This window comes from Colobus angolensis, unplaced genomic scaffold (assembly GCF_000951035.1).
Source record: "Colobus angolensis palliatus isolate OR3802 unplaced genomic scaffold, Cang.pa_1.0 Scaffold61, whole genome shotgun sequence".
NCBI classification, from domain to species: Eukaryota; Metazoa; Chordata; class Mammalia; order Primates; family Cercopithecidae; genus Colobus; species Colobus angolensis.
In genome coordinates this window covers 4,582,451-4,594,626 of record NW_012119710.1, presented here as the reverse complement: position 1 = coordinate 4,594,626, position 12,176 = coordinate 4,582,451, and the positions used below count along the sequence as shown (strand labels likewise).

Genomic DNA, 12,176 nt, shown 5'->3' with positions numbered 1-12,176 from the left:
TTTTTTTTTTTTTTTGAGGAGTCTCGCTCTTGTTGGCCAGGCTAGAGTGCAGTGGCACGATCTTGGTTCACCACAACCTCTGCCTCACAGGTTCAAAGGATTCTCCTGCCTCAGCCCCTGGAGTAGCTGGGATTACAGGTGACCACCACCACGCCCAACAAGTTTTTTGTATTTATTAGAGACCGGGTTTAACCATGTTGGTCGGCTTGGTCTTGAACTGACCTCAGGTGATCCACCTGCCTCGGCCTCCCAAAGTGCTAGGATTACAGCCGTGAACCACCGTGGTGCCCAGCAGTTTGCTTTTTTAAGTTACTATGCCCTGGCCTCCCTACCATCTAGGTACACAGGTATCTACTGCTTCCTTAGAGTCTACATAACACTTCGTGGTTATGAATACCCTTATATCAGACACAAATTCCTTCTAGTTTTTCACTATCGTAAATAATAAGCCAACAGAGGGATGTTAGTTCAATGGCTTCTTTTCAAAGCAAGTTATTATATTATCTCATTTGATTTTCACAGAAAAGTTGCCAGAGAGGTGATATCTTTTTTTCTTTTTTTGGAACGAAGTCTCACTCTATCGCCAGGCTGGAGTATAGTGGCGCAATCTCGACTCACTGCAACCTCTGCCTCCCAGGTTCAAGCGATTCTTCTGCATCAGCCTCCCCAGTAGCTGGGACTACAGGCGCGCACCACCACACACAGCTAATTTTTGTATTTTTAGTAGAGACGAGGTTTCACCATGTTGGGCAGGATTGTCTCAATCTCTTGACCTTGTGATCCGCCCGCCTCGGCCTCTTAAAGTGCTGGAATTACAGGCGTGAGCCACCACGCCTGGCCAGTATCTTTTTAATTGGGGAAACTAACTTGGTAAGAGGGGGAGACTTCCCAAGAATCCCCATAGTCGTTGTAGAGGGACCCTGGGCCTGTCCCCTCCAGTTACATTTGCCATGCATCTAGTGCAGGGGCTGCAACTGTGAGGTACTTGTGTGAAAGGAGGCCAGCATAAGACAAGTGGCATTTGGCTTCGGTGTCAAGGTGAGAACAGGGAGTCGGGGGTGCATGGTCCCAGTGAATGAATCAGTAAGACATTCATGGTCTCTTGGGGCCACACCTCGACCACTTGACTGGTTGGTAGGCGGTCAAGGTCTGAGCATGCGTGAGTTTCTACTCTTTTTTCTTTTTTTTTCTTTTTTTCTAGCGACAGAGTTTTGCTCTTGTCACCCAGGCTGGAGTGCAATGGCACGATCTCAGCTCACTGCAACCTCCGCCTCCCAGGTTCAGGCAATTCTAGTGCCTCTGCCTCCCAAGTAACTGGGACTACAAGTGCATGCCACCATGCCTGGTTAATTTTTTGTATTTTCCATGGAGACGAAGGTTCATCATATTGACCAGGCTGGTCTCAAACTCTTGAGCTCAGGTGATCCGCCCGCCTTGGCCTCCCAAAGTGCTGGGATTACAGGCGTGAGCCCCTGCGCTGGGCCAAGCTTCCACTCTTGAAGAGAAGCAAGGAAATGTAGATTTTTATGTAAAATCTCCTAGCTAACAAATGTTGCCAGTGAACTCAGAAATATTCAGTCCTCACATGCCAGACTGTGACTCTTGCTTCAGGCCCAAACTTAATTTTCTACTTTTAATTATAAAACAGGGATCTAAAATGTGAGGTGTGCAGCTGGTACCTGGCACACCAGGCACCCTGGTGAAAGCCCTGAATCCCCCGACTGTCTCACCACCTTGTGAGGTTAAGTGGCTCTGAAAAGACCATTTCATTTTGTGGCTGTTCCCTAACACTTTCCAGGGCTTTTTGTCTACTGGGCATTGGTAAGCAAGTCTTAACTCTTTACCCTCTCCGTAATACATTTATTCTGCCCACCCAAGCTACAGCTTTGGGTAAGTTCCCAGTGACTTTGCTGTGCTTCAGGTAAAGATCACAATAAATTCTGCAAAACTATTGCTCTGTTCTCCACTTTCTCCATCTCCCTTGTCCTCGCCTCCTTTCTAGTACAGTATAATGGTTAAGAATGGGACTCCTGGCCAGGTGTGTTGGCTCACACCTGTAATCCCAGCACTTTGGGAAGCCGAGGCAGGAAGATCACCTGAGGTCAGGAGTTCGAGACCAGCCTGGACAACATGATGAAACCCTGTCTCTACTAAAAATACAAAAAAAAAAAACTTAGTTGCGTGTGGTGGCACACGCCTATAATTCCAGCTACTTGGGAGGCTGAGGCATGAGAATCACTTGAACCCAAGAGCTGGAGATTGCAGTGAGCCAGGATTGCACCACTGCACTCCAGCCTCAGCAGCAGAGCTAGATTCCATCTCGGAAAAAAAAAAAAAAAAAGACGAGACTCCTACAACCACACTGCTTTTGGTCCCAGCTGTCTGGGACCAGCAGATGGCAGTGTAGTCTTGGGCAGGTCACCTTACCTCTCCATGCCTCAGTTGCCTCATTTGTAAACTGGAAGAAATGTTTAACTCAGAAAATGTTAGTTAGGATTCTTCTGTTGGTCTCCTCTTACCTTGCCAGGGGCTGTGCAGTTAGTTACTAGTACTATAAAGACAAGTAAACCACAGCCCTTGCCATAGAGGACCATGCCTTTAACCTAACCACAGCAGCTGATTTCTGGAAAACGTGCTCAGAAATGAAAATTTTGAGGCTTGGCATGGTGGCTCACGGGAGGCTGAGGCGGGCAGATCACTTAACGCCAGGAGTTTGAGACCAGCCTGGCCAACATGGTGAAACCCCATCTTTCTGAAACTACAAAACTTAGCCAGGTGTGGTGATGCTCGCCTGTAATTCCAGCTACTTGGGAGGCTGAGGCAGGAGAACTGCTTGAACCCAGGAGGCGGAGGTTGCAGTGAGCTGAGATCCCACTGTGTCCGGAGTTGGTTCCTTCCGGTGGGTTCGTGGTCTCGCTGATTTCAATAATGAAATGAAGCCGCCGACCTTTGCAGTGAGGGTTACAGCTCTTAAAGGTGGTGCAGACCCAAACAGTGAGCAACAGCAAGATTTATTGTGGAGAGGAAAAGAACAAAGCTCCCACAGGGTGAAAGAGGACCCAAGCGGGTTGCTCCTGCTGGCTTAGTGGGGGGTGGGGGGGGGCGGTGGGGGCTGCAGCTTTTATTCTCTTGTCTCTGCCCATGTCCTGCTGATTAGTTCATTTTACAGAGTGCTGATTGGCCCATTTTACAGAGCACTGATTGGTCCATTTTACAGGGTGCTGATTGGTCCATATTGCAAATCTCTAGCTAGCTACAGAGTGGTAATTGGTGAGTTTTTACAGAGCACTGATTGGTGCATTTTACAAACTTCTAGTTAGCTACAGAAAATTTCTCCAAGTCACCACTCCATCCAGGAAGTCCAGCTGGCTTCACATCTCACCACCACAGCATTCCAGCCTGGGTGACAAGAGTGAAAAACTCCATCTCAAAAAAAAAAAGAAATGTTTCAAGGAAACATTAGGTACTCTGCTACCTAGAACAAGCAATTATGGGCATATTCCCATCACTGAAGTCAGATGAGCAAAGAGCTGCCTCAGGGAAAGGACAGGTTGATCCTATCAAGTTTTCAAGTTTTGAGGTCATTTGAGTTCCCCAGGAAAGAGGAAGGCTGTGGTCCCCGACTCTGTTGCGGTGTAGATGCAGGCTGCCCTTCCTCCATTCCTTCCTGCCAGAGACTCAATGTGAACAGTGGGCCCTGAAGTGGGGAGAATCTGCTCTTCACACCTTCCCTGTGGGCCCAGCTTCCTCCTTTCTGCAGCTCAGCATCAACCCAGGCCTCCCTGAGATGAGAGAAGACCCCAGCCAGCTCTCCCTTTCCCAGGCTTCGGAGCACTCCTGTGGGGAGTCCAGGTGGCTGTGGGAGCAGGGCCTGCTCCCACAGCCCCTCTGCCTCTGCTGAGCCTCGGGCATGGAGCCCTCAGCCGGGTATTTGCCTTCTGACCCTCAGAGCGCCCCCTCTGACCCGTTGGGCTCTCAGGAATCAGGCCGTGTAGTTGCTCTGAATTTCCTGGCGAAGCCGTCTTTCCTCCCCTTCTTCCCCATTCACCGATATTTGACATATTTATTGAGGGGCCACAGTGTGCCAGGCCTTGCTCTGGGAATATAGTCAGTGGTGAAGGAGACAAAGTCCTGCCCTGCATTAGGGCCCAGCCATATGACCTCATCTGAGTGAGGAGTAAAGACATTCAGCAAACAACCTCACTAATATAACATTATAGAGAGGCCGCGTGCAGTGGCTCACGCCTGTAATCCTAGCAGTTTGGGATGTTGAGGCCAGCAGATCACCTGAGCACAGGAGTTCAAGACCAGCCTGGCCAACATGGCGAAACCCCGTCTCTACTAAAAATACAAAAATGTGCTGGGCGTGGTGTCATGCTCCTGTATTCCCAGCTACTTGCAGGGGTTGCGGTGTAGGGGGCTTGAGCCCAGGAGGTTGAGGCCTCAGTGAGTCTAGACTGCACCACTGCACTCCAGCCTGGGTGACAAAGTGAGACCCTGACTCAAAATAAAATAAAATCACAGAGATAAGTCATGTATCAGAATGCAGTGTAATTCAATGAGAGGATAATAGGCTGATTCATCCTAATTATGACTTACGAAGCAGAGTGTGGGTGTGGCAAGCAGAGAAGGAATTAGGAGGTGCAAAGGCCCTGGGGCAGACAGGTAGGCAGGTCTCAAAAAGTTGAACCTAACAGTTACCAGAATGTAACAGTTGCCATATTACTCAGCACTTCTGCTCCAAGCATATACCTAAGAGAAATGAAAACATGTCCCCATAAAACCTTGTATGTGAATTTTTTATTTTTATTTATGTATTTATTTATTATTATTATTATTTTTTGAGACAGAGTCTCGCTTCTGTTGCCCAGTCTGGAGTGCAGTGGCCTGATCTCGGCTCACTGCAAGCTCCGCCCACTGGGTTTACGTCCTTCTCCTGCCTCAGTCTCCCAAGCAGCTGGGACTACAGGCGCCCGTCACCTCGCCCGGCTAGTTTTTTGTATTTTTTAGTAGAGACGGAGTTTCACTGTGTTAGCCAAGATGGTCTCAATCTCCTGACTTCGTGAGCCACTCGTCTCAGCCTCCCAAAGTGCTGGGATTACAGGCTTGAGCCACCACACCTGGCCTTGTTTTTATTTTTTTGAGACAGGGTCTCGCTCTGTCACCCAGGCTGGAGTATAACGGTGTGATTGCGGCTGACTGCAGTCTGACCTCCCAGACTCAATCGATTCTCTTGCCTCAGCCTCCTGAGTAGCTGGGACCACAGCTGTGCACCACCACACCCAGCTAATTTTTTTTTGTATTTTTTGTAGATATGGGGTCTCACTGTTTCCCAGGCTGGTCTCCAACTCCTGGGCTCAAGCAATCTGCCTGCTTCAGTCTCCTAGTGTGCTGGGATTACAGGCATCAGCCGCTGCGCCCAGCCCAACTTGTACATGAATTTTTTTTTTTTTTTTTTTGAGACAGAGTCTCACTCTGTCGCCCAGGCTGGAGTGCAGTGGCATAATCTTGGCTCACTGCATGCTCCGCCTCCCGTGCCCACGCCATTCTCCTGCCTCAGCCTCCCAAGTAGCTAGGACCACAGGCGCCTGCCACCACACCCAGCTAATTTTTTGTATTTTTAGTAGAGACAGGGTTTCACTGTGTTAGCCAGGATGGTCTCAATCTCCTGACCTTGTGATCCGCCTGACTCGGCCTCCCAAAGTGCTGGGATTACAGGCGTGAGCCACCGTGCCTGGCTGTACCTGAATTTTTATAGCATCATTATTCATAATAACCAAAAATGAAACGACCGAAATGCCCATTAACTGATGAATCAACAAAATGTATATCCAGACAACGAGTATTAACCAACCACAATAAGTAATGAAGTTCCGATAAGGTTAAAAACGTAGATGAATCTTGAAAACATTATGCCAAGTTAAAGAAGCCAGTCACAGATGAGCACATATTGTATGATTCCATTCCTATGAAGGGTCCACAATAGACAGATCCATAGACACCGGGTGGCTTAAATAACAGAAATTTATTTTCTCACAGTTCTAGAGGCTAGAAGTTCAAGAACAAGGAATTGGCAGAGTTGGTTTCATTCTCAGGCCTTGCTCCTGGGCTTGTAGATAGCCATCTTCTCCCTGTGTCTTCACATGCTCTTCTATGTGACTGTGTCCTTTTTAAACATTTATTGTGGGCCAGGTGCAGGGGCTCACGCCTGTAATCTCAACACTTTGGGAGGCAGAGGTGGGCAGATCACGAGGTCAGGAGATCCAGACCAGCCTGGCCAACATGGTGAAACCCCATCTCTACTAAAAATACAAAAATTAGCCAGGCGTGGTGATGGGCACCTGTAATCCAAGCTATTCAGGAGGCTGAGGCAGGAGAATCACTTGAACCTGGGAGGGGAAGGTTGCAGTGAGCCAAGGTGGCACCACTGCACTCCAGCCTCGGCAACAGAGGGAAACTCTGTCTAAAAAAACAAAAACAAAAACAAAAAATGTTATTGTGGCCAGGCATGGTGGCTCACGCCTATAACCCCAACACTTTGGGAGGTCCTGAGGCAGGTGGATCAACTGAGGTCAGGAGTTCGAGACCAGCCTGACTAACATGGTGAAACCCTGTCTCTACTAAATACAAAGAATTAGCCAGGCGTGGTGACACACACCTGTCATCCCAGCTACTTGGGAGGCTGAGGCAGGAGAATCGCTTGAACCCGGGAGGTAGAGGTCTCAGTGAGCTGAGATTGTCCCTCTGCACTGCAGCCTAGGCAACAATAGCAAAACTCCATCTCAAAAATAAAATAATTTTTAAAAATAAAAATTTATTGTTTATTTTTTGAGACAAGGTCTTGCTCTGTTGCTTGGGCTGGAGTGCAGTGGCGCAATCATGGCTCAGTGCAACCTCCACCTCCAGGAGTTCAAGACCAGCCTAGGCAACATGGTGAAACCTATCTCTACAAAAAACTAGCTGGGTGCAGTGATACACACCTGTGATCTCAGCTACCCAGGAGACTGAGGTGGGAGGATCACTTGAGCCTAGGAGGTAGAGGTTGCAGTGAGCTGTGACTGCACCACTGCACTCCAACCTGGGTGACAGGGTGAGACCCTGTCTCAAAAGGGGCGGGGGGGATACCAGTCTTACTGGATGAGGTACCATGTGACTTCATTTTATCTTAATTACTTTTTTTTTTTTTTTGAGACGGAGTCTTGCTCTGTCACCCGGGCTGGAGTGCAGTGGCCGGATCTCAGCTCACTGCAAGCTCCGCCTCCCGGGTTTACGCCATTCTCCTGCCTCAGCCTCCCGAGTAGCCGGGACTACAGGCGCCCGCCACCTCGCCCGGCTAGTTTTTTATATTTTTTAGTAGAGACGGGGTTTCACCGTGTTAGCCAGGATGGTCTCGATCTCCTGACCTCGTGATCCGCCCGTCTCGGCCTCCCAAAGTGCTGGGATTACAGGCTTGAGCCACCGCACCCGGCCTACCTTAATTACCCTTTAAAGACCCTGTCTCCAAAGACAGTCACATTATGAGATAGTGTTAGGACTTAAACATATGCATTTGGTTGGGGGGCGGACATGATTCAGCCATATCAAGGTGGGGAGTGGAGTGGTGTAACTGCTGCTGGGTGTGCGTCTCCTTTTTGGGGTGATTAAAATGTTCTGGAATTAGTAGTAGTTAGTGTGCATCTTTGTGAGTATACTAAAAACGGCTGAATTGCCCAGCCAGAAAGGATGAACTTTGCGCTGGGGCAGGAAGAAGGCTGGCAGGCAGAGAGAGGAGAAAGGGGGGCTGGATGAGCTGGCCTGCTGGCAGGGGTCCTAGTACTACGTAAGACCTTGCCCTTCTCCACAATATCTGGTGTTAAAGCTCATTATGGGGACCCTTTCAACCCGGGGTTGGGATTGGAATTGAGACACTGAAACTTCAAGAGCTGGGCTCTGGCCCGGATGGGCATTCGCCACCGAGCAAGATAGCCTCGTGCAGCACACACGGGGGGTCCTGTTGCGTGCGCTGTCCTAAGTCCTTCTCAACTCTTTCGTCATTGAGTTCTTATAGCGGTCCAGTGAGCTAGGTACCATTCCTCCCTTCAGGCCACGGTGCCGGGTCACTTGACTAGGGTCCCACTGGAGTTCAAAGGAAGCCAGGCTAGAGCTCAGGCCTCTCACCAGCTGGAGGCCTTTCCCAGACTCTCTAAGGTGAGAGGCGCTGAATGGTGTCGGCCTGGGCCTGAATGAGTGACCCACGGTGCTCAGTGAATTTCAGGAACAGAGCCAGGGGAGGCTGTGGTGGGGGGTGTCTTGATGGGGGAGAAGCAGGGCTGGGCGCTCAGCTGGCTTCCCCGGACCTGCAGGTCCAGCCTTGCTCTCCTTCCCCCGAGCACCTCTGGCCCAAGGCCTGCCCACTTGCTGGAGTGGCCCCTTGGCGAGGCTGCTGGGAGGGCCCGTGCTGCCAGGGCGATCCGAGTCAGTGCTGGAGGTGATGAAGGGACGCCCAAGGGGGTGCCCAGGTGGCAAGATGCCTGTATGCTCAGGGAAGCCACGTCCCAGCTCGCGAGTGGGTGCGGCAGAGGCCCGCGTGACCTTGCTGCTGACATTCCTCAGAGGCCACGTGGCCCCAACTGGCAGGGACAGCTGCGGACAGGGGCTGAACCAGCTTTGTTCCCAGGGTGGCGCCTGCTCTCCATCCAGGCCCCACTCCCGCTCCCACCCAATGCTGCTTTTGTTCCCAGGTTTCAGGGGGCAGCCAGCACTGTGATTCCTGTGCCATGAGTGCCTAGAGGCACGGAGCCACGAGGGGTCACCCCACGTGGGGCACAGGGCTTGGGGAGCATGGGGCAGGACCAGACCAAGCAGCAGATCGAGAAGGGGCTCCAGCTGTACCAGTCCAACCAGACAGAGAAGGCACTGCAGGTGTGGATGAAGGTGCTGGAGAAGAGCTCGGACCTCATGGGGCGCTTCCGCGTGCTGGGCTGCCTGGTCACGGCCCACTCAGAGATGGGCCGATACAAGGAGATGCTGAAGGTGGGTGTACCCGGCCTGGGGGCGTGCGAGGGTCAGGCTGGGGCCGGATGTCTCCCAGGCTCCCCAGTCCCCTCTCAGCCTCCTCGGGCTCCCCTGTGTCCCACAGGCTGGCAGCCGGGGCCTGAGGCTCTGAATTTATATCTAAGGCCCTGGGTCTTAGATGCTGAGTCTTGGCGTCAGATTCAGGCCTGTGGCCTTGAACTGCAGTGCCCGAGTCTCTGAGACTGAGGTTCTCTGGCCTCAGGGTCGAGGGTTCGTGGGTCTCAAGCCCAGTGTAGGTTTCAGCCTTCCTGTCTGGCGTTCTGTATCTGAGCCTGGCGGGGTGTGGGCTCCAGGGTTGAGGCTGGGGGTGGGTGGGTGGTGGAGACTGCAGATCTGAGGCTTGGGATAGAAGGTGAAGGCTGCGAGCCTGAGCTGGGGAGGTGAGGCTGGAGTGTAGGGAAGGTAGCTGAGGCTGGCAGGTAGAAGCTCTGGGTCTGAATATGTGGGATCTGCTGCTTTGGGTATGAGGCTGGGGAGTGGGTGTGGGGCCTCCAGGTCTGAGCCTGCAGTGCAGGCTGGGGTCCAAGGCTCAGAGTCCAGGCTGAGCACCACCTGCCCACCGTCGCGGAATACAGTTCGCTGTGGTCCAGATCGACACCGCCCGGGAGCTGGAGGATGCCGACTTCCTCCTGGAGAGCTACCTGAACCTGGCCCGCAGCAACGAGAAGCTGTGCGAGTTTCACAAGACCATCTCCTACTGCAAGACCTGCCTTGGGCTGCCTGGTACCAGGGCAGGTGCCCAGCTCGGAGGCCAGGTCAGCCTGAGCATGGGCAATGCCTTCCTGGGCCTCAGCGTCTTCCAGAAGGCCCTGGAGAGCTTCGAGAAGGCCCTGCGCTACGCCCACAACAACGATGACGCCATGCTCGAGTGCCGCGTGTGCTGCAGCCTGGGCAGCTTCTATGCCCAGGTCAAGGTGGGCCTGTGCCCCAGGGGGACAGCAGTGGAGGGTTTTGGGGCTCCCCTCTCATGAGGCACACACCCTGTAGCACTACCTCATTCAGCCCTCCTTTTAGGGAGGGATGAGGCAAGTGAGATCAGAGGGAAAAGGCTCTTCTAGGAAGGTAACTACTTGGCCAGGAGGCCAGCAAGGGCAGAGCCAGGATTCAAACCTTGATCTGTCTGACTTCCTGGAGGAATAATGGGAGGCTCCTCTGTGAGGACAGGCCAGCGGCCTGCCCTACCATGTTTGCTGTGTGGTCTTGGGCAAGTCACCTCTCCTCTCTGAACCTTGGGAGATCTGTAAAATGAAGGAGAATAGGACTCACCTTACAGTGGGGTTGTATGGAGTCAGTCACCAAATCTTTATTGAGCATCTACCGTATCCCAAGACTGTTGGCCCAGGGTGTAGCAGTGAGTAGAACAGCCAAGTCCCCGTCCTCACCAGGGTTCCGTTCTAGTTGGGAAAGAAAGACGATCACCGCAGTCAGGAAGTCAAGTGGTTAGGAGAAAGCGAAGTGGGCAAAGGGCTGGCAGCACTGGGTGTGGGGGTGTCATAATTTCAAACACGGTGGTTGGAGGGCCTCGCGGAGGTGATGTTTGATGGCTTGAAGAAGAGAGGGTGCGTCATGCAGAAATCTGGTGAGAGAACATTCTAGGCAAAAATGGGGGAACCCCTAAAACCAAACTGGACCCTGGAGAGGCACCCTGGAATGTTTCCTGGAATGTTCCAGGAAGGACAGAGGCCACCATGGCTGTCAGGTGTGTCTCAGGTATGTGTGGAGGTAGAGCGGTGAGAGGAGGAGGGTCAACTGTGAAGGAACTGATAGGGTCAGCGACTGCAGGTTCTGACCCTGGGTATTTTTTGTCGGGGGGTGGAGCAGGGGCGGAGTTTTGCTCTCGTTGCCCAGGCTGGAGTGAAATGGCGCCATCTCGGCTCACTGCAACCTCCACCTCCCGGGTTCAAGCGATTCTCCTGCCGCAGCCTCCCAAGTAGCTGGGACTAAAAGTGCATACCACCATGCCCGGCTAATTTTTGTGTTTTTAGTAGAAATGGGGTTTCACCATGTTGGCCAGGTTGGTCTTGAACTCCTGACCTCAGGGATCCGCCCATCTTGGCCTCTCAAAGTGCTGGGATTACAGGCGTGAGCCACCACACCCAGCCGACGCTGGGTATTTTTGTTCCCTTTCCACTCAGGTATCTGTGCTGTGCTTGGTCCATGGGGGATTTAATGCCTGGCCCCAGTCGATGCTTAATAAATCTTGGAGTTAGTAAGTGGATAAATGCTGATGGATCCAAGCTGGGATGGGCGGAAATGAGTCACCAAGGATGACAGCCAGGACTTTGTTTTTCGGAAGCAGATGTAAGGGGGAGCCATTCAGTGAGCTGAGATAGGACTAGGGCGGGACAGGGGTTTTTAAAAATCTTTTTAATTCTGAAGAAAAGTAAGCTGGGCATGGTGGCTCATGCTTGTAATCTCAGCACTTTGAGGGGCTGAGGGGTGAGGATCGCTCAAGACCAGGAGTTCCAGACTGGCCTCTACAAACATTTTTTTTTTTTTAATTTGGCAAGGCTCATGCCTATAATCTGAGCACTTTGAGAGGCCAAGCAGGAGGATTGCTTGAGCCCAGGAATTCGAGAGCAGCTTGAGCAGCATAGCAAGACCCCAACTGCACAAAAATTAAAAAATGAACCAGACATGGTGGCTCACACCTATAGTTTCAGCTACTCAGGAGGCTGACGCAGGAGGATCGCTTGAGCCCAGGAGTTTCAGGCTGCATTGAGCCATGATTGCTCCACTGCACTCCAGCCTGGGCAACAGAGCAAGACCCCGTGTGAGAGGAAAAAAAACCACAAGTGTGGGCTTATGGGGTGCTCATTGCTAGTGGGATGTCTATGCTTCTAAATCTTTTTCAGTTACCAGAACAACTGAAGTTTATACTGATATTTCCAATTCAAATCTAATGTTTCAGGAGCTCCCCTTAACTTATTGTAAACTTGTCTTTTCTCTTAGATGAAAAATCTTAGTTTCTAACAACATAATTAAATATTTGCTTTACCCTACAAAATACGTAAAATAATTCCAAAAGACAATACCAGTATAACTCTAGAAAATAAAGACAACTGAATGAAGTTTAAGATTTATTTGCTGTTCTTTTGGCTTTCTTTTTTTTTTTCTTTTTC

At 51.3% G+C, this 12,176-nt stretch overlaps 1 protein-coding gene across 2 annotated transcripts in view; it reads left to right on the top strand.

The window, feature by feature from the left end:
* Nucleotides 1-8,604: 8,604 nt before the first annotated feature.
* Nucleotides 8,605-12,176, top strand: part of RAPSN (receptor-associated protein of the synapse) — an 11,839-nt gene continuing 8,267 nt past the window's right edge. For both annotated transcript variants that reach the window (XM_011963367.1, XM_011963366.1), the window contains exons 1-2: nucleotides 8,605-9,012; nucleotides 9,630-9,968. In XM_011963367.1, the coding sequence (XP_011818757.1) occupies nucleotides 8,821-9,012; nucleotides 9,630-9,968 (531 nt within the window). In that variant the 5' untranslated portion in view covers nucleotides 8,605-8,820. The remainder of the gene's footprint in view (nucleotides 9,013-9,629; nucleotides 9,969-12,176) is intronic.